At 33.1% G+C, this 20,514-nt stretch overlaps 2 protein-coding genes across 2 annotated transcripts; both read left to right on the top strand.

Moving 5' to 3' along the window:
• The first annotated feature begins 5,095 nt into the window (after positions 1-5,095).
• LOC132614409 (small polypeptide DEVIL 6-like) lies at positions 5,096-6,231 on the top strand. Its single transcript, XM_060328861.1, has one exon. It carries the CDS (start codon positions 5,275-5,277, stop codon positions 5,422-5,424), a length of 150 nt encoding a protein of 49 aa, XP_060184844.1. The 5' UTR covers positions 5,096-5,274; the 3' UTR covers positions 5,425-6,231.
• Positions 6,232-15,673: 9,442 nt separating this feature from the next.
• Positions 15,674-16,888, top strand: LOC132614245 (small polypeptide DEVIL 6-like). Its single transcript, XM_060328661.1, has one exon. The coding sequence runs from the start codon at positions 15,832-15,834 to the stop codon at positions 15,982-15,984; it is 153 nt and encodes a 50-aa protein (XP_060184644.1). The 5' UTR covers positions 15,674-15,831; the 3' UTR covers positions 15,985-16,888.
• Positions 16,889-20,514: the final 3,626 nt, after the last annotated feature.

Here is a 20,514-nt window from a genome sequence, read left to right as displayed (position 1 = left end):
TTCATGCCATTAGAAGGAAGGACTAGCCTCACATACCTTTGTCGTTTAGCTAAGCTATCGGTCTCTCGTTCACCTCCGATGTTACGTCGTCACCTTCATTAAATAATGCGAGGTACATTAGCTAAATAACTATGAGAATGCGTCGTTATTTCTAGGAAAAATTGGGCAGCACTTCCTTTGTTTATACTACTTTTCCCATGTTCTATATCAACTCCCAACATTCCCAATGCTACTCACAACATCACAATCAACAATCATCATCTATGTGCATTTAGCAAAATCCACCATTTCCCTCCAATTTCATCACATTTATGGTTATAGGTTCGATATCGTATTTTCCCACGTATCACATTTATCTCAGGGTTTACAAGTCATTTATAACCTATTCATACTCACAACACCCTATAATCCATGATTCAATTCCACTACTAACCAAACATGACACTATTCACTCTTGAATGACCCATTTGTTATGCTTCTCTACAAGTCGAGTACCTTAACCTTCCAATATCTTAAACAACATATAATAGTCATGAAACTTACCTTGGATGATGGTTGGACAAGCCTTGAGTGGAGTTTTCCCTTATAGCACCAAAACCCTACTTTCCCTCTTTGGATTTCCTTGAGGAAGATGAACCTTACTTGGGTTTCATACACTTTGATTCATGGATTTGATGTTGTTAATCTTGGTTTCCCTTGATTTTTCTTGTGGATGAAAGTTTGGAGAGGGTTCCAGAGGTTTTAGGACTAAAATGGTGGAAAAAAATGAGTTAGAAATGAAATTGGGTCTATATATAATTGTCCAGAAGATTCTGGACTGGCACAACATGCGACACCAAGTGCGAGTCGCATGTCGAACATGCGACACCAAGTGCGAGTCGCATGTCATGCCAGAACGTGATGAACTGTCTGTCGTAAAATGGCCATAACTTTTGATCCCGATATGATGTGAGGGCTCACGACCTATGGTTGGAACGATCTTTCAATTATCTACAACTTTCATACTGTGGTGTTTTTCCCAAATGCCGACTTAAAAATGGAGTTTTGACCCCTACAAACCAGATCCTCCGAAAGTGTTTCCTTAACTCGCCCTTTTTGGATGGCTTATGCCCATATTTGGCTTATGGGTCCTTCTTGAAACTTACTTGGCACTTCATTACCAACATAAGGGGAATTATAATTCTTCTCCTAAATATCATTAAGACATCACTAGTTCGATACTCGAAATTGTCCTTCGCCAGTCGATCCACTGTGCGCGAACGAACATTTTCCGGGGTGTAACATTAGGTCCTTAGGTAGTTGAGTCTTTATTCTTTTATGCTACATTGTAAACCTACTCTTCTATAAACGGAAGCTAGTTGTAAGTGTTCTAAATTCTCAAGGTTGCTTCCACAAGCTCTTGAGTGGTACACTACGCTAAATTTAGTTTAGGTGTATTAGTATGTGGGTGGCTAGAGTTAGTCATGGTGTTGAATTATCAAAAGGTGCATTTGAGTGGTACACTAGGCTAGAATTAGTCTAGGTGTATTAGTTTATTTGGCTAAGAGTAGTCAAGGTGAAGGTTACGATTGGGCTATTGTAAGGATGAGGGATTATGAGAGTTAATTCCTAGCTTAAATCCGGTTGTAATATGAAGTTGCTCGGCTAGTGGAGTTGAAATCCTACTGGGGTACATCGCGGTTTTTAATCCCTTGAGTAAGGAGTTTTCCACGTAAAAATGTTGTGTTGATTCTCGTACTGCACTGTATAAGGGAACTGGTATACAACCAGGTCCCTCCATATACTGTGTTTTGTGGACGCATAGCCTGTAACAATCTTCAAACTAATGAAGATCAAGTTAAAGATAGTGATCATGTTCAAAATGACTAGTCTGATATTGTTGATGCTCCAGTGGAAGATGATGTGGGTATTGATGGTCCAGAGAGTTCTCTCAGAAGATCTACTAGAGATAAAGTACCTTGATCTCGTTATTCTCCTAATGAGTTTGTACTCTTGACTGATGGGGGAGAACTTGAAAGTTTTGATGAGGCCATGGATAGTGAAGAAAAAGAAAGGTGGTTTGATGCTATGTAAGATGAGATTAAATCCTTGCGTGATAATCATATATTTGATCTAGTTAAGCTTTCTAGAGACATAAAAACTTTGAAAAATAGGTGGGTTTTTAGGATGAAACATGAAGATGGTAACCCAGTTCCACGATACAAGGCTAGATTGGTTGTCAAGGGATTTAATCAGAAGAAGGGAGTTGATTTTGCTGAAATCTTTTCTCCAGTTGTGAAGATGTCATCCATTCTGGTTGTTCTAGGCTTGGCTGCAAGTCTAGATTTAGAGGTTGAGCAAATGGATGTTAAGACTGCTTTTCTCCATGGTGACTTAGATGAAGAAATTTATATGGAGCAGCCAGAAGGTTTTGAGGTCAAAGGTAAAGAGTATTATGTTTGCAAATTGAAGAAAAGCTTGTATGGTTTAAAACAAGCTACCAGGCGGTGGTACAGGAAGTTTGGTTCTTTTATGAGTTAAAAAGGCTTCAAGAAGACTTTTTCAGATCATTGTGTTGTTGTGCAAAAATTTTTTGATGGTGACTTTATGATTCTATTGCTTTATGTCGATGACATGTTTGTTGTTGGTCAGAATGCTTTGCAGAATTCAGAAGTTGAAGCAAGAGTTGAATAAGTCTTTTGCTATGAAAGACTTGGGACCAACAAGGTAGATTCTTGGTATGCAGATTGTTCGTGATAAAAATGCCAAGAGGTTGTCGTTATCACAAGAGAAGTACATTCAGAAAGTACTTCGCAGGTTCAACATGGACAAAACTAAGGTTGTCAGTACACCTTTAGCTATGCACTTCAAATTGAGCACAAAGCGGTGTCCTTCTAGTGATGATGAGAAGAAAGGTATGAAGAAAGTTCCTTACGCTTCAGCTGTTGGCAGTCTGATGTAAGCGATGATTTGTACAAGACCAGATATTTCTCATGTTGTTGGTATTGTTAGCCGTTTTCTTTCTAATCCAGGAAGAAAGCATTGGAATGTTGTGAAGTGAGTTGGTTATGAGATATTTTTGTGGCACTTCTAGTCTAAGTTTGTTCTTTAGGACAGGGAAGCCTATTCTTTGTGGTTACACTGATTCAGATATGGCTGGTGATATTGATACTCGCAAATCTACTTCGGGCTACTTGATTACTTATGCAGAGGGAGCTATGTCTTGGCAATCTAGGTTGCAAAAATGTATTGTTCTATCAACTACAAAAGCTGAGCTTATTGCTATCGTTGAAACTTGTAAAGAGTTGCTCTGGATAAAGAGATTTATGGAGAAACTTGACTTTCCTCAAGAGTGGTATGTGCTTTATTGCGACAGTCAAAATGCTATTCATCTTGGCAAGAAATCTACATTTCATGGTAGGTTGAAACATATTGACATGAGATACCATTGGATTAGAGATGTGTTGGATTCTAAGTTGCTTGAACTTGAAAAGATTCACACCGATGATAATGGCTTTGACTCAATCTTTGCCAAGAGGAAAGTTTGAAGAGTGTTACATGATTGCCGGGATGGCGGTCTCCCCCACATAGTCAGGAGGGGGAGAATTGTTGAGTTTTTGGGTTTTCCCTTTCTATGCGGATTTGAATTAATAAAACCCAATCCAATTTGGACCAACCCACTTTTGTCCTAAAATCCACTATATATAGGATTAACTTAGGTCGTATTTAAAAACACAAGAGTGAATTCATAGTGACCATATAGAGAGAAAAAGTAAGAGGGAAGTGCAGATTTTCGTCCAGAAATTTTCTGCTATAGCAGTTCTCTTCAAACAGTGTTTCTCGATTCGTTAACCGCTCGATCCTTCTCAAATTTGAACTGGGGTTCTCAACATCTGGTTCTTCGATTTCAGCGGTCGAGATTGAATTTTGTGATCTATAGCTCCAGTTTTTGAGTACGAACAGTAGCTCGTTTTGGGGGGTGATTTCTCTCCTTTCTTCACTAGTTTTGGTTCTATCTTTTATGTATTGTTTCTCCGTGTTTGGCATTGATGTTGTATCCATTTGGAGAACATTGTTGTAACTCTTGTTGATTATAGTAGAGCTTTTGTGGGCCAAAGGTCCCGTGGATGTTTTCTCTTCACCTTGAAGGGGTTTTACCACGTAAATTTAGTGTCTTTTGCATTCAATTTATTTTTGCTTGCTTTGCTATTTTATTGCTGGTATAGTTGCTTCCCGAATTTCCATTTGTGCTAGTGGTTATTGTCTTCTCTTGGTTCAAATAGTGTGGGAAATTTTGATTTAGATATTTCTTCCGCTGTAACTTCGTCGTGCAATTTGGTTGTTGCTACATGCAAGCAATTTTACACCTCTAAACACTACAATGTAAACAAAAACAGTCACAATTTGCTTAATATCTTTTTCTTTTTTTGTTTGGTAATAATCGTTGCTCGATAGGGGTTTTAAAATGTAGGGATACAAGATGGCTTATCATTGGGACAAAGCATTATTGAAAAATTCGTGGATGTAATCTTTATTTTATTAATAGTATATTTAAAAATAAATACCAGTGGACAGTTTATGAGAATTACATTACACTACATGTAAATTACGAATTTAAAATTGTACAAATTTAATCTAAATATCTAGGTGTATAACAATACACATAAATATATAAAATTAAAGTCAGCAAATTAATGCATTGTTCATAAACAATTTTCTCACATAACCGTCTCGACAAAAATATTCAAGCTTGCACTAGTCTAAACAGATTCTGATTTTGTCTTCCAAAACATTGATCAGACAAGATGTAACATACAAAATAATAGAAAAAATATTCTCTCAATATATATTTATATCAATCATGATGTTACATACATATTAATAGAAAAATACTCTCCCAATACGTACTTATTAGGTTGAAGATAGAGAGGACAAAGAATATGGTTGTTCGTATTACCCGTTTTTTTTTGGGGGCGGGGGGGAGAGGGGGGGGGGGGGTGGGGCAGAGGGGTAAGGGGGAGTTGCCATTAGAAAGTGGGACCGGTATTTGGTTCTTGACTCGACCAGTACAAGTTAGGACCACACTTTAAACAGCCTATAAGAGCCTCTTCTTGGACTTGCACTTTCCCCATTCAGAAACTTGTCTCTTCAATACATACTCTTCACAACAACATCAAAATTCAAAGAATCAAGAATCTAGAACACAACCATCACTCTTCTTTTGTATACAAGAATTCCTTCAAAGAGCCTATTTTTGTTTCTTGATTTTCGTCGCGATTAATTAAGCTAAACATAATGAAGATGATGAGCAGCAGCAACAACATGAGAAGTTCAAAGAGGAAGTTGATCTCAAGCAGAGGGCTCGGAGGAGTCCTTAGAGAGCAAAGGGCAAAGTTTTACATAATCAGGAGATGTGTCGTCATGCTTCTTTGTTGGAATGACTGAAATTCCCTACACCAAATTTCGAGCAGGGATGAAAGTCAGCCTTAGTGATCCAACAATGCCGAGTGGAAGAGCCATCACTCAACAGATAAAAATTACTTTAGCGATAACAGGCTAAGAGCCCTTTAACATAATTGGCTTATGGCCTTTATATATTGGGTTATCAATTGTCCCTATCTTTTTTATTCTTCGTTTTTATCCTCACTTCTTGGAAGTGTACAGAGCAGAAGTGTATATTAGGTAAAGAAGTTTTTTGAAATTTGTATACTCAAATTTGGGCCCTGGAGGCCTTTTATATACATTGACTAGGTTCAATCAAAGAAAATATTGGTTTTGATTAAGTTTTTCCAAACTCTTTTCCCAACTTTAACTTCCGTTTAATTTTTGGTCTTTCATAATGCTGATACTTAATTTTTGAGAGGGTACCAAACCAGCAGTCAAGTTTTTCAGTCCAACTTTTGAGTCTTGCTAGATGTGATCAATCTTTAATGCTACACAATTGTTTAGACAAGGAGATTTTTTGGAAGCTGATTCAACAAAATTAACAATATCATCGGGGTATTGAATCAAGAGGTTCAAATTGAGTTCCAACACTTGTGCAGGATGTGATTTTTTAATTTCCGGTGGAAAGGTGTCTTCTCTAATTATTGGAATTTTGCACCTCCTCCTTTCAAGTTCGTCTTAGACAATCTATGATACGGAGGACATAGCGAATTCAAGATTTAAATTCTATATGTTCAACTTTAGAAGTTATTAGCATTGAACCTGTTATATTTTAAAAGTTATGGTTCAGATCACTTACTAATTGTTACTATAATCTTAGTGAATTTTTATGAATAAATTTATACTCCATATCGAAAGTATTGGATTGAGATGAACCTGATTTTATAAGACTGCATCCGCCTCATTCAACATAATGTCCCTTGATATGCAGAGTCTTTTGAAGTTCCAAAACTCTGTTAAGAATAATATTACTGCTAATTTTGAATGCATGAAGAGATTGATTTTCAAGGAGAATAAAATTTTAAGATGACAATTTTAGTACCATGTAGCAATGATAATTGGCACTCCTGTTGCTCATCAGTAAATTTAATTGAGAACCATGCCCCTAAGAAACATAGATTGAAACCTCGTGTTACTGTTGTGCTGTTTTATTTTTCTTCTTCTGTTTTATGGGAGAAAGGCGTTAAAGGGGCGGGGAGGGGGGATTAATTATGTTCTTTAAAGAATAAAGTTTTGATTACAGAAAAAATGCATGGTCTAAAGAGCAAAACTTTTTATGATGACAATGTTAACTTTCAAATCTTATGTAGACCCACGAGTCATTTGAACTAATTGTTGTCACAATCCAATATAAATCAAGTTAGCCAAACTAATCCCAAACTTTTGGTACTGTTGAAGATTAAAGCATGTCCAGACACCGTACTAGAAATAGACATTCGATGGGAAATTTGTGTTATAAAAGATGGCTTTCCCGCTTTATTCCCACCGAACCAACTCACCGGGAAACCTCACGGGGGAAACAGGTTCCCAATGAAATGCTGGAAAATTTCCTATTTTTTCTGTGAAAACACTACTATTTATGTTTTTCCCGACATTCAGTGAGAATAACACTGAATATTTTTCAGTGGAAAATAGTAAATATTTAATAGCGAGAAAGATCATATATTTGGCCCAGATTTATTTTATACAAGTTACTAGAGAAAAGAAGATCAGTAGAATCCAGTATGTTCTTTTCTATTGTGAGATTCATCTTCAAATAATTCATCTTTCTTTGTCACTGTTGGTGTGATTTACAAATAAGATACAAAAATCTTTACTTGAAATCTAGATGATAATGGCTGAGCATTAAATCTGCTTGATTTTCTATTCGAGAATTAATCATTGATTAGTTAGCCAAGCATTGATTAGTTAGTAGAAGTTAGGAAGAACCTTTTTTTTTTCTCATAACAAAGCATAGGCACGGCTAGCTGATGATCACTCCAAAAGAGCATTACTACTTAGTCTTCTATGATACCCTGTCAGTATATGATATATATTGTGTGGACATCATAAAGGACTGAGTAATGCTGGAATAAATCTATCATCTATAATACCCTGCCAATATATAATATATATACCAAGCCGGTATCATAGAGGACTGAGTGTGTTACTTGAAGAAATGAAGTACTAGTACTCTATGATATCCAGTCAGTATATATATGATATACCATGTGCGTATCATAGAGGACTAAGTAGTATTTTTGAAGGAATGATCCAATCTTCGATGATACTTCGTCCAGAGGCGGATCTAGGATTTGAAGGCGGCGAGTGCCACAATTTTTTCAATGTACATCTTGTTAGGAACGTGTATTGAGATCGGGTCCATCTCTTTTTAATTTATTCGATTAAACTTAATAGGTTTTTTTTTTATTTGCAAATATGAAATTACATCTCAAAAATCAAGAAACGAACATAATTAGCATCTTAAACAAAGAATTACACCCATTAACAACATAATTAAAATCAACATTTTCACCAAGGGACTTGCATCTCTTATGTATATTAAAAAATAAATTTGCACAAGTAAAATAACATCTTTAATAAGGGAATTATACCAATCAAAATAAGAAAAACAATAGAAAAATTCTTCAATAGGTAAATACACCCCATAAGTAAATTGGAATTAGATAAACAAGTTTTCAAAAATAAATCATAAATTTCTTATTTTTTCTAAGCAGTGCTTATGAAATTTCGATCACAATTTAAGTAGTATTGAATTTAACAATTATAGAATAGCATAAATTTTTATAATACACTCCCTCCGTCCATTTTATTTGTCCATTATACTAAAAATGTATGTCCACTTTTACTTGTAAGTTATATAGTTTGAAAAATCAAGACATAATTTACCATTTTATACCTATTTTACCCTTATTATTAAGTACTCCAATTCATTTCTCATTTTATTTATTGCTTATTAAGAGTGTCTCAAATCAAATATAGACAAGTAAACATGGACGGAGGGAGTAATAAACAAAAGAAATTATAAAAAAAAAATTGAATTTTGATGTCAATCCAAAATTCCATTGAGACCCAAGTTTTTCAATTTAAATACACACGGATTTAAGATTAAGAGAAACACTTAATTTAAGGGATTTTGAAGTTTTTATTTGTGTGTTCTCGCTAGAGATCACAAATAAAATAATAAAAAGGAGGAAAGACAATATAAATAATAAAAAGATAAATAGAAAATTAGGAGAGCCGAAAAGGGAATTACTAGTACAAAGGAAGTAAAAAGCACAAAGAAAAACAAGATTCGAAAAATATTTAAGATAGATTCAAACTTGTGTCTACCAGCCATGGCACCTTTGTCTAATTTACGACTGGGGTGGCGGGATCAAATATTTAACCTAATTTAAGCAAATTACAACATAAGTACACAAAAAAATTATTAATTTAGGGGGTGGCATGCCACCCCCACCCCAGAGGGTGGATCCGCTCCTGACTTCGTCGGTATATGATATATACCATGTGGGTATCATAGAGGACTGAATGTCCCTTTTTTTTTATATATATATAATTAATGAACTGACATTCCTCTATGATACCCTATCGCTTTATGATATACCATGTGGATATTATAGAGGACTGAATAGTACTTTTAGAAGGAATAAGCTAATCTTCTATGATACCCCGTTAGTATATAATATATATCATGTGGGTATCATAGTATATTGCAACAGTATACTTCAACTGCTACTGATTTGGTATACTTTATGCTAGAATAAGTTTGCTTTTTGATAATTGATATAGAAAAAAATAAAAATATATTTATACAATTATCTTTATATTGACATACCAAAAAATAAAAAGAGAAAAAAATAAAAATATATTTTAGAAATATTTTTTTCATTTGCAATATATATATATATATATATATATATATATATATACATACGCATTTTTAAATCAATTTAGGGTTTTAATAGATAAATTAGTGTTTTTTGTATTTTTTTTCTTAATTACTTCTTGTTGTAGTTCTAGTTATTTAATTAGTCTAAATATAATTAACTTCTAAATTTATTTTATGTCTTATTTTAATTTTTAAAAGAAAATTAAAAAGACAAAAAGAAAAAGAACAAGACAAAAAAATAATAAAGAAAGGAAGTTAAAAGTACTCTGGCTGAAGCTTTCTCAAAATAAAACAAAAAAACAAAACACAAAACACAAAAGGGTCAACTGACGTGTGATATCACGCTGATATCAGCATGACGTTAGCCCGAAAAAGAGAATGGGAGCATTTCAGATAATTATTTTGGGTGACATCAAAGTAAAGGGGTATAGGTGTGTAAATAGTTTGTCTTTAGTAGACATCCATGTACTATTCCCAAAATCAAATGTATCTATTTTTGTGATCTAAGTGTTCATAAACTTATATATAGTATCAGAGCGTCCTTTTTTCTACATAACTTTGTTGATCTTTTGATTTCTAAGATTTTAAACCACATAAAAGAGACTTATTTCTCCTTGTCATCTATTCTTTTTTCTTTCCATCTATTCTTCTCTTTCTATGTTATGAATTTTTTTAACTGACTAAAATTAACATACTTAAATATGAATATACAGATGAAGAGAAGTATGATTAAGAAGAAGTTACATAATCTAAAGCTCTTTACATAATGACAGCGTTAACTTTTATAACATAGATTAACATTTAGTGCTATAAATCATTTGAAGCAATTGGTGTCACAATTCAATATATATATATATATATATATATATATTTGTGTTAGTGTATGTAGACGATATATTAGAACGTCTGTGTTAGTTTCTAGAGCTTCTCGGTGTATATATCTGGTCAGGGGCGGATCCACCCTATAGGTTGGGGGTGGCATGGCACCCCCTCGATAAATAATTTTTTTATATACTTATGTTGTAATCTGCTTAAATTAGGTTAAAGTCTTGATCCTGCCACCCCCAGTAAATTAGACAAAGGTGCCACGGCTGGTAGACAAGTTTGAATCTATCTTGAACATTTTCCGACTCCCATTTTTCTTTGCGCTTTTTACTTCCTTTGTACCATTTTCGGCCCTCCCAATTTTCTAGTTATCTTTTTATTATTTATATTGCCTTTCCTCTTTTCTATTATTTTATCTGTGATCTCTAGAGAGAACACACAAATAGAAACTTCAAAATCCCTTAAATTAAGCATTTCTCTTAATCTCAAATCTGTGAGTATTTAATTCGAAAAACTTGGGTTTCAATGGGAATTTTGGATTGAGATCAAAATTCAATTTTTTATTTATTTATAATTTCTTTTGTTTATTACTCTCTCCGTCCATGTTTACTAGTCTATATTTGACTTGGGACACTCTTAATAAGCAATAAATAAAATGAGAAATGAATTGTTTACAATAGGTATAAAATGATAAATTATGTTTTGGTTTTTCAAACTATATAACTTACAAGTAAAAGTGGACATATATTTTTAGTATAATGGACAAATAAAAATGGACGGAGGGAGTGTATTATAAAAATTTATGCTATTCTATAATTGTTAAATTCAATCTAAATCACTTTACTACTTAAATTGTGATGGAAATTTCGTAAGTACTGCTTAGAAAAAAACATGAAATTTATGATTTATTTTTGAGAACTTGTAGTTTATCTAATTCTACATTTACTTATTGAGAGTATTTACCTATTGAAGAGTTTTTCTATTATTTTTCTTATTTTGATTGATGTAATTCCCTTATTGAAGATGTTGTTTTTACTTGTGCAAATTCATTTTTTAATATACATAAGAGATGCAAGTCCCTTGGTGAAAATGTTGATTTTACTTCTGTTGTTAATGAGTGTGATTTCTTGTTTAAGATGCTAAATATGTTCATTTTTTAATTTTTGAGGTGTAATTTTCATATTTGTAAATAAATAAAAAGCCTATTAAGTTGACCCGAATAAACTAAAAAGAGATGGACCCGACCTAGATACACGTTCCTAACAAGATGTCTGTTGAAGAAAATTATGGCACCCGCTACTTTCAAATCCTAGATCCGCCTCTGCATCTGGTTAATCAAACCTATGTAGATAGAGCTTTGCACTTGATTGTAAGTGTAGGCCCAAATAACATTGTGAGACACTTCTTTTACGTGCTCTTATTAGGGGTGTACAAAGTAAACCGATAAACCGCACCAAACCGATAAACCGAGTCAAATCGAGAAAAAAACTCGATTAGTGGTTTGGTGTTGAAAAAAAAAACCCGATCATAATTGGTTTGGTTTGGTTTTAGCTAAAAAAAGTCAAACCGAACCAAACCAACCCGACATTACATGTATTCAATTTTTAAAATATTTTATACATAAAAATATTTATTTGTAATGTAATTTATAAATATTTCTTAATTATTTGGTAGTTTTTTTTTTTTTATCTATTATCATATTATTCAAGTTTGAACTTAGAATTTTGAATGTCAATAACTTTTATATTTTATGGATGTTAATAACTCATATAAAGTCCACCAAAACCAATTCAACACTAATACTAACAAAAGAAATTCAATTTACTACTAGGAAAGAAAATAATGTTGGATATCTATTCTTTAGTTTTGTATAATTGGTTTAGAGAGTGAAAATACATAACTTAAGTTTTTTTTCTTGTCATGTAATTAATACTTATTAGCCGTACTTATTTTAGCATGACTTAGTATTTTTAGATTATGGTCATTTTCTTTATGGCTTATTAATTAGCAATATTTATTTTAACCAATTTTATTATCTTTTGTTGAATATTTTAGTACAATGTCATCACTCTTCTCGCATTTTGTGCTATTTTCTTATGAAACACCTTAATTATATAATTGTATCTTACTAGGACTAAAGAAATATTTGAAGTAAAAGTTATATATTTTATATCAAGACTATTCCAAAAAAAAAATCCGAAAAACCCGAGAAAATCCGTGGTTAAAAAACCCGAATTTTATTAGTTTGGTTTGGTGTATAAATTAAAAAACCCGATGTAATTAGTTTGGTTTGGTGTTTAAAAAAACCGAACCAATTCGGTTCATGTACACCCCTAGCTCTTATAATAATGGTCTTGGTCGACGAGAGAACCTTTCAGATTCTCTTATTCATTAATCCATATTAACTGGTTTTTATTACTACCATTATTATTCCAAACTAATTACTTCACCTATTTTATTGTTCATGCAAATCACTCGGCTTCTTTATGTGCTTTGTATTTTGTGCGAGTAAACGTAGTGTGACATGCATTCATTCAACTGCAGTCAAACCTCTTTATAGTAGTGTCGTGCGTACAAATATTTTTTGGTATTATAGCGAAATTGTTGTTATAGTAAATATATAACATCACATAACATGAAAATTTGTTTAAAAAAAAAAGATTATTATAGTGAAATGTTATTGTAAAGAATGACCGTTATAGAGAAGTCTGGATATATCCTCTTTATTTCTTTTACATTTAAAATCAATAATGTATACGCAACTTATTCTTTGAAAAGAGTTGACATTGAAAAAAGTTGACACTTCAACATTGTGCATGTTGACTTGAAGTGTGTCAAGTGTTTTGAAAAAAAGAGAGCAATATATATTGGAGTCGTTCAACATCATGGAGCTTAATTAGGCCACCAGTGTTAAGAGTTTTAATGATAATCCACATCATTATGGAAAGAAAGATGCAAGTGTCAGTGTTTGTATTAGTCAGAAAGCAAGAAAGATGAGACAACTAGAGTCATCAAACTTTGTAATTGTGGTTACGTCATACGTGTGCGTTCTTTAGTGGATTCAACTAAATAATCCTCTGCTGCTTAATCAGACTTTAGGAGGATCCCACTAATTATTATTAATACTATTGTTTTAAGTTTATATTTCATGAAAAAAGAATAAAAATTAAGAAAGAAAATCACGTTATGAGTTAACGCCAACATATTATCGTCTTATCATCAATCATCCAATGTGGAAGTGGAATCTTCCTTTTATTTTTCCGCTTCAAGCATAAATTGAAGTTATATGTTAGATATATCACTTTCAGTAATAATAGTTTTTTTTGCTCAAACCTTTATTTGTGTTAGAAAATTTACTTAATATGATTAAATAGTTTATCTAGAATCCACTAAGCAAAAAATTTATGATTTAGAACCTATAAACATAAAATTTTGAATCCGTCGAATCTCAAACTTGAAACCTTTTATATAAGATAGAATTTCTTTCACCATTCTATACCTTGCGGTGTCTCTTTGACACAGCGAGCAGTTGCCTGGCCCTTTCTCTTTTTTGCTCGATCTCCTTAGCCATTTTGGCTCTGCTCCCTCGAGTCCAAAGTACTTTGACACCCATCTTAGCTTGTTCAGACAGACTCGTGACTAGGCAGGTCAAATATGGCTCAAAAGATGATGGCCCGTCCAATTCGCTCAAAATTTTATGTGTTGGGCTCAAGATAATTTATATTAGGCTGATTTTAGCACAACACAACATAATCCATTTTAAAGTGATCTCCAACTTAGTCCAATATTAGTCCAATTCTAGCCTGTTTTATGATTTACTTAAATTTTGATTTATTGCTTAAAATTTACTTTATTTTTTTTATGTATACACTTTTCTTGTATCATGTATCTTATAATTTTGTGGTGTGTTTGATATGAAGAGAAATATTTTTCATTAAAAATGTTTTTCTCGAAAATATTATTCGCAAAAAATGTTTTTCTAGAAAATAAACCCTTCAAAAAAAAAAAAAAAACTGGATCAACTTGGCTGGGTCATGGCCCAAGTAACTTTTGGGCCAATGTTAGCCCAAGTAACTTTTGGGCCAATGTTAGACCAACCCATTTATTACCTTAACCCATTGTAATTGGGCCAATTTCAACTCAACCCGTCCATTTGACACCCCTACTCGTGACCATCATTAATGCTACCTTATTCGGTCAGAGACAAGTTCCGGTCACTCTTTCGATCCCATGCCATTGTGGTGGCACGGGAACCCCTGATGAGGGCGGGTTTCATCTCATCGCTGGCGTGTGGAAGGCCTTATAATTCATTTATTATGCCGACTCATTATGCCGTCACATTTTTATCTGGACCGCGACATGCAGGCAATTTACACCTCTAAACACTACCAATGTAAGTAAAAGAGTTGCAATTTCCTTAGGATCTTTTTCTTTTTTCGTTTGGTCATATTCGTTGCTCGACAAGGGTCTTAAAATGCAGGGACACAAGATGGTTGGGACAGGGCGTTATTGAAATATTCCCTGGATGTAAGCCTTATATATTTTTAAAATATTTTTTTTTTTAAATAGAGACCAATGGACACTTTATTAGCACATTACATTATATGTAAATTACGAATTTAAAATTGTAAACATTTTAATCTAATATCTAGGTGTATAATACATATAAATAACAAAATTCAAGTCAGAAAACACCAAGTAGCAAAGTGAATGTTTAATTACCTCTCAATGCATTGTTCTCATATAAAATTTGTTTGGAGGATTGTCACCTATTGTATTGTATTGTTACTTTGAATATAATATTTGTTATGGTTATTACTTAAATTTTATGAAATCGTTTTATAAAATCCGTCATTACATAACGATGAAAAGTTTCATTGTGTAACCACAAATTTGGTGTGATCCCGTAGTTATAATTTTTTTTCTTTTCAACTTATCCTTACTTATCATTTAATAATCCTTTTTTTTTTCTTTTCAACTTACCCTAACTTATCATTTAATAATCCTATTTTATCTTCTATCTTACCTTCTTTAAAAAATAATTAACTCTTACATTTTTCTTTGTATTATTGGAGGCATATTTTTGCTTATGTGGCATTATAAAACGAGAAAAAACGATATCAAACATTATATTCATCATAGTACATGTAATACAATACAATACAATATAATATACTTTATGAAACGACACATAGCAACCCTCCAAACAAGCTGTAAACAATTTTCTATCATAATCGTCTCAAGAAAATGTCTCAAACAAGCACGACTCTAGACGGATTCTGATTTTGTCGTCTAAAACATTGATCAGACATGATGTAACATACAAATAATAGAAAAACTTAAAATACTCTCTCATTATGTATTTACTTATTTAGAATTAAAGGTGTGGGGGACAAATAATATGGATGTTAATATTACTTTATTTCTGGTGTTGCTGTGTGGATAGTGGGACCCACATTTGGTTCTTGACTCGACCAATACAAGTTAGGACCACACTTTAAACAGCCTATAAGAGCCTCTTCTTGGACTTGCAATTTCCCCATTCAAAAACTTAGTCTCTTCAACATATTCTCTGCACAACAACATCAAAATTCAAAGAATCAAAAGCCTCTGTTTTTGTACACAAGAATTCCTTCAAAGAGCCTAATTTTATTTCTTGATTTTCGTTGCGATTAGTTAAGTTAAACATAATGAAGAAGATGAGCAGCAGCAGCAACAACATGCGAAGTTCCAAGACGAAGCTGATCTCAAGCAGAGGCCTCGGAGGAGTCCATAGAGAGCAAAGGGCCAAACTTTACATAATAAAGAGATGTCTGGTCATGCTCCTTTGCTGGAATGACTGAAATTCCCTATACCAGGAACGAAAGTCAGCCTTAGTGATCTGATTGTGCCAATTGGAAGAGCCGTCGCTCAATGGATAAAAGTTACATAACAGGCTGAGAGCCCTATATACCAAAATTGGTTTATGGCCTTATAGAGTTAGCAATTCTTTTATACTCAGTTCTTGGAAGTGTACAGTGCAATAGTGTACATTAGGTAAAGAGGTTTTTGACAATTTTGTATACTAAATTTAGGCCCTTGAGGCCTCTTGTATGCATTGAATAGGTTCAATCAAAGACAATATTGGTTTTTTATTTTAAAAAAAAAAAATCAGTCCAAACTCTCTTTTCCAACCATTTCAACTTCTGTTTTTCGTTTTTTCTTTGGTAATGCTGATACTTAATTGTTAGACTGAGAGACGGAGTTAGAATTTGAAATTTATAGATTCAAGATTTTGGTCCTTTAAAATTATTGGGTACTAAATTAATGATTTGTGCATCTTCAATAATTTTTTTAATGTAAATAGTACGAGGTTTGGACTAAAGTTAGTGAACTCGGCCGACCGTAACCAAAGCACTAACCCTATTCCTGGTTGAGATTATGTCGGAATAGCAGTAAAGTTCTTGTAGTCCAGCATTTGAGTTTTGCTAGATATGAGCAATCTTTAATGTTGCATAAGTGTTTAGACAAGGAGAATTACTGCAAGTTGATTCAGAATGGGGATTTTGAGTGCGTTAACATGAGCCAAAAAGTTACCAAAAAAAAGACAAATGTCATTCCGGTATTGAATCAAGGGGCTGCTCTAATTAAGATACAGAAACGTATGAAGGTTGTAAATTCTTAATTTCCGGTGGAAAGATATTTTCTCTGATTACTGGAATTTTCTTGTTAGAGAGTTTTTGATGGAGATCAACATAATGACCCCCTGATATGCAGTCTTTGGAAGTTCAAAACTCTCTTAAGAATAATACTACGGTTCAAATTCTATATTTGTGTTTAAAAATTCACTTAATATATATATATATATACTTATTAAAGCCCAATTACGTTTTCTAGAATTCAGAACCATAAATTTAAAATCATAGCTTCGCCTCTGCTCCTGAGAAACATCGAAGGTGATGGAATTAATCCCACTTTTTATCCTTTTGTGTAATGCAAAGAATATAGATACGTTACAAGAATATGAGCATATTCATTCCTTCCAAATGAATTCTGTAACATATGGAATAACAATCCATTAATTCCATTAATTCTACCAAATGAATTTTGTAACATATGTAATAATGATCCTTTAGTTCCATTAATTCTATTAATGTTCATTAATCTCCATTAAGTCTCCTCTTTATAAAAATTCTTATCATCTCCTATATAAATTGTGTCATTGGTGAACATAATACACACAGAAAAATCATCTCTTCTTTTTCTTAAAAGTTCTTCTTTTCCTCTCAATTTCTGGGCAATTCAGTTTGTGCAAACTTCAAACTTCCAACCGCTAGTGCAAGTGTTTAGAAGTGATGTGGAACCTTGGGGAGCGACCGAGCTAAACGATTTGCACCGTAGTCGGTCCGAAATCGCTTTCAAAGCAGTAATTTGCCATGACGCAACGTTCATCCGATAAGTTAATTCTCCTTTTGTTTCTTTTTTTGATTGATATTGTTAATATTTCCAACAGAAGGACCTCTTTTTCCTTATTTTATTTTATTTTTCTTCTTCTTTTTGTGTTTTATGGGAGAAGGGCATTAGAAGGAGGGGCGAGGGGGCGGGGGATAGATTATATTCTTCAAAGAATAAATTTTTCATTACAGAAAAAATGCATGGTCTAAAGAGCAAAACTTTGTATGATGACGGGGTTAAATTTCAAATCTTATGTTAGATCCATGAATCATTTAAAGTAATTGCTGTCACAATCCAATATAAATCACGTTAGTCAAACAGATCCCAAACTTTTGGTACTGTTCGAAATTAAAGCATGTCCAAAAAGAGTTTCATATTTGGACAAGATCCCTGAAGGAAAATATTGTATCTCTTATTATCTCTTGTTATGAAAATAGCTAGTAGCATTTCTATTTATAATACTAAAAAACTTATTTTAACTCAAAACAAAAAAACTTATTTCTATACTAATTTTAATTATAAATCCTAACTAGACATAAATTAAAATATCAAATACTAACCAATTTTGATTTTCTACAATTTTAAATTATTATTGCCAACAATCCCTTTTTTATACAAGTTATAGAGGAAAAATCAGTAGAATTCATTAAGTTCTTTGTAATTGTGGGATTCATCTTCAACAATTTTTCTTTATTTGTCACTGTGGTGTAATTTACAAGTAAGTACAAATGTTTAACTGAATCTAGATGATAATGGCTAAGCATTAAATCTGCTTGATTTTCTTGTCGGGAATTAATCATTGATTAGTTAGCCAAGCATTGATTAGTCAGAAGTTAGGAAGAACCTGTTTTTTTTCATATCAAAGTACAGACATAGCTGTTTTCCGGTGAAATCGGATTTAACCAAAAAATCAAGTAAAGATTTGTATTTTTAGGATTTGAAGACAAGTAGGCCGAATCCAATCCTAACAACTCTTTGCGAAAGCCCGGTCCGGAGTAGTTTAGATCGTGATATAGGTTAACAAACAAGAAGGATAATGTGATAAGATTCAAGTAGCTAAAATGATAAGAAAACGATAATTTCGTAAGTGTTCCCTAGAGAAGAAATAATAATGATGCAGTTACAAATGGTGATAGGTAGTAGCCTTGCCTTTGCTTCTATTCTAAGCTTCCTTATATGAACCAAAGAGAGACTTTTCTAACCCTAAAGTTCGGGGATGTGACGTGATTGTAGCCCCACGCATCTCTGTCGTGACACACTGATCAAGGTTGATGGACATGACCCGAACAGGTGAGAGTGGAAGCCAGCTATGTAGCTACCGTGGTTGTGATAGATATCCGGTCTCGTGACCTGACCCGGACGCACTTTACCCCCATGCAGATAGTCCACACTTTTTGGCTTCTCCATAACCATGAGACCGGGAAGTGGAAGAGTCTTCCTTTTTCAAATTTCGAGCGGGAACACTATCGAAACATCACCACACCCCCCATGATTAGACGTGTTGTCTGCAAGGCATTTAATGCAACTGTTCATTCATTCGGCAACACCGTTCCAGAGGTTACGATTGACAGTTACAGGAGCAGGCGTGCCGCTTCATAAATCGAGACTAATGATCAACTTTCTCTCAATTTATGTTGTCTTTGCACCTATCAGGATTTTTCTGTAACTAATTAATTCTGTAATATATGGAATAATGATCCATTAATTCTACCAAATGAATTCTGTAACATGTAGAATAATGGTTCTTTAATATCATTAATTCTATTAATGATCATTAATCTCCATTAAGTGTCCTCTTTGTAACAACTATTGTCATCTCCTATATAAATTGTGTCATTAGTGAACATAATACACAGAAAAATCATCTCTTCTTTTTCTTAAAAGTTCTTCTTTTCCTTTCAATTTCTGGGCAATTCAGTTTGTTCAAACTCCAAATTTCCAACCCCAAGTGCAAGTGTTTGGAAGTATTGTGGAACCTTGAGGAGCGATTGGGCTAAATGATTTGCATCGTAGTCGGTCCGAAATTGCTTTCAAGATAGTGGCTTGCCAAAGCGCAGAGTTCATCCGATAAGTTAATTTTATTCTTTTATTTATTTTTCTAATTGATATTGTTAATATTTCCAACAGAAGGACCTCTTTTTCCTTGTTTTATTTTATTTTTCTTCTTCTTTTTGTGTTTTATGGGAGGAGGGCATTAGAAGGAGAGCGGGGCGGGGGGTGGGGGGTGGGGAATTGATTATGTTCTTCAAAGAATAAATTTTTTATTACAGAAAAAATGCATGGTCTAAAGAGTAAAACTTTTTATGATGACAGTGTTAAATTTCAAATCTTATTTAGATCCATGAATCATTTAAAGTAATTGCTGTCATAATCTCATATAAATCATGTTAGTCAAACTAATCCCAAACTTTTGGTACTGTTCGAAATTAAAGCATGTCAAGAAAGAGTTTCATATTTGGACAAGATCCTTTTTTTTTATACAAGTTATAGAGAAAAAATCAGTAGAATCCATTATGTTTCTTTTTAATTGTGGGATTCATTTTCAACAAATTTTTTAAAAGTTTGTTACTGTTGGTGTGATTTACAATAATTAAGATACAAATCTTTAGTTGAAATTTCGAGGATAATGGCTAAGCATTAAATCTGCTTGATTTTCTTGTCAAGAATTAATCAATGATTAGTAATCCAAGCAATGATTAGTTTGTAGAAGTTGGGAAGGATTCTTTTTTCCCAAGAAAGCATAGGCATGGCTAGTTGAATGATGATCAATCCAAAAGAGCAAGATTTGATGCTGAGAGTTTAATTGAGCTGTGAATATATCGTGCAAAGTTTTTTTTTTTTTTGTTTTACCTTTTTCCTTTTCGTGGTCAAGATATATTATCAATTTTCTCAAGTAATCAAATTATAATTTCCTTTACTTTTGTTACGAGGGTAAAGGT

The sequence above is a fragment of the Lycium barbarum genome, chromosome 10, assembly GCF_019175385.1.
Source record: "Lycium barbarum isolate Lr01 chromosome 10, ASM1917538v2, whole genome shotgun sequence".
Taxonomy (NCBI): Eukaryota; Viridiplantae; Streptophyta; class Magnoliopsida; order Solanales; family Solanaceae; genus Lycium; species Lycium barbarum.
The sequence above is the reverse complement of the archived record's forward strand: the minus strand, read 5'-3'. Positions and strand labels throughout refer to the sequence as shown.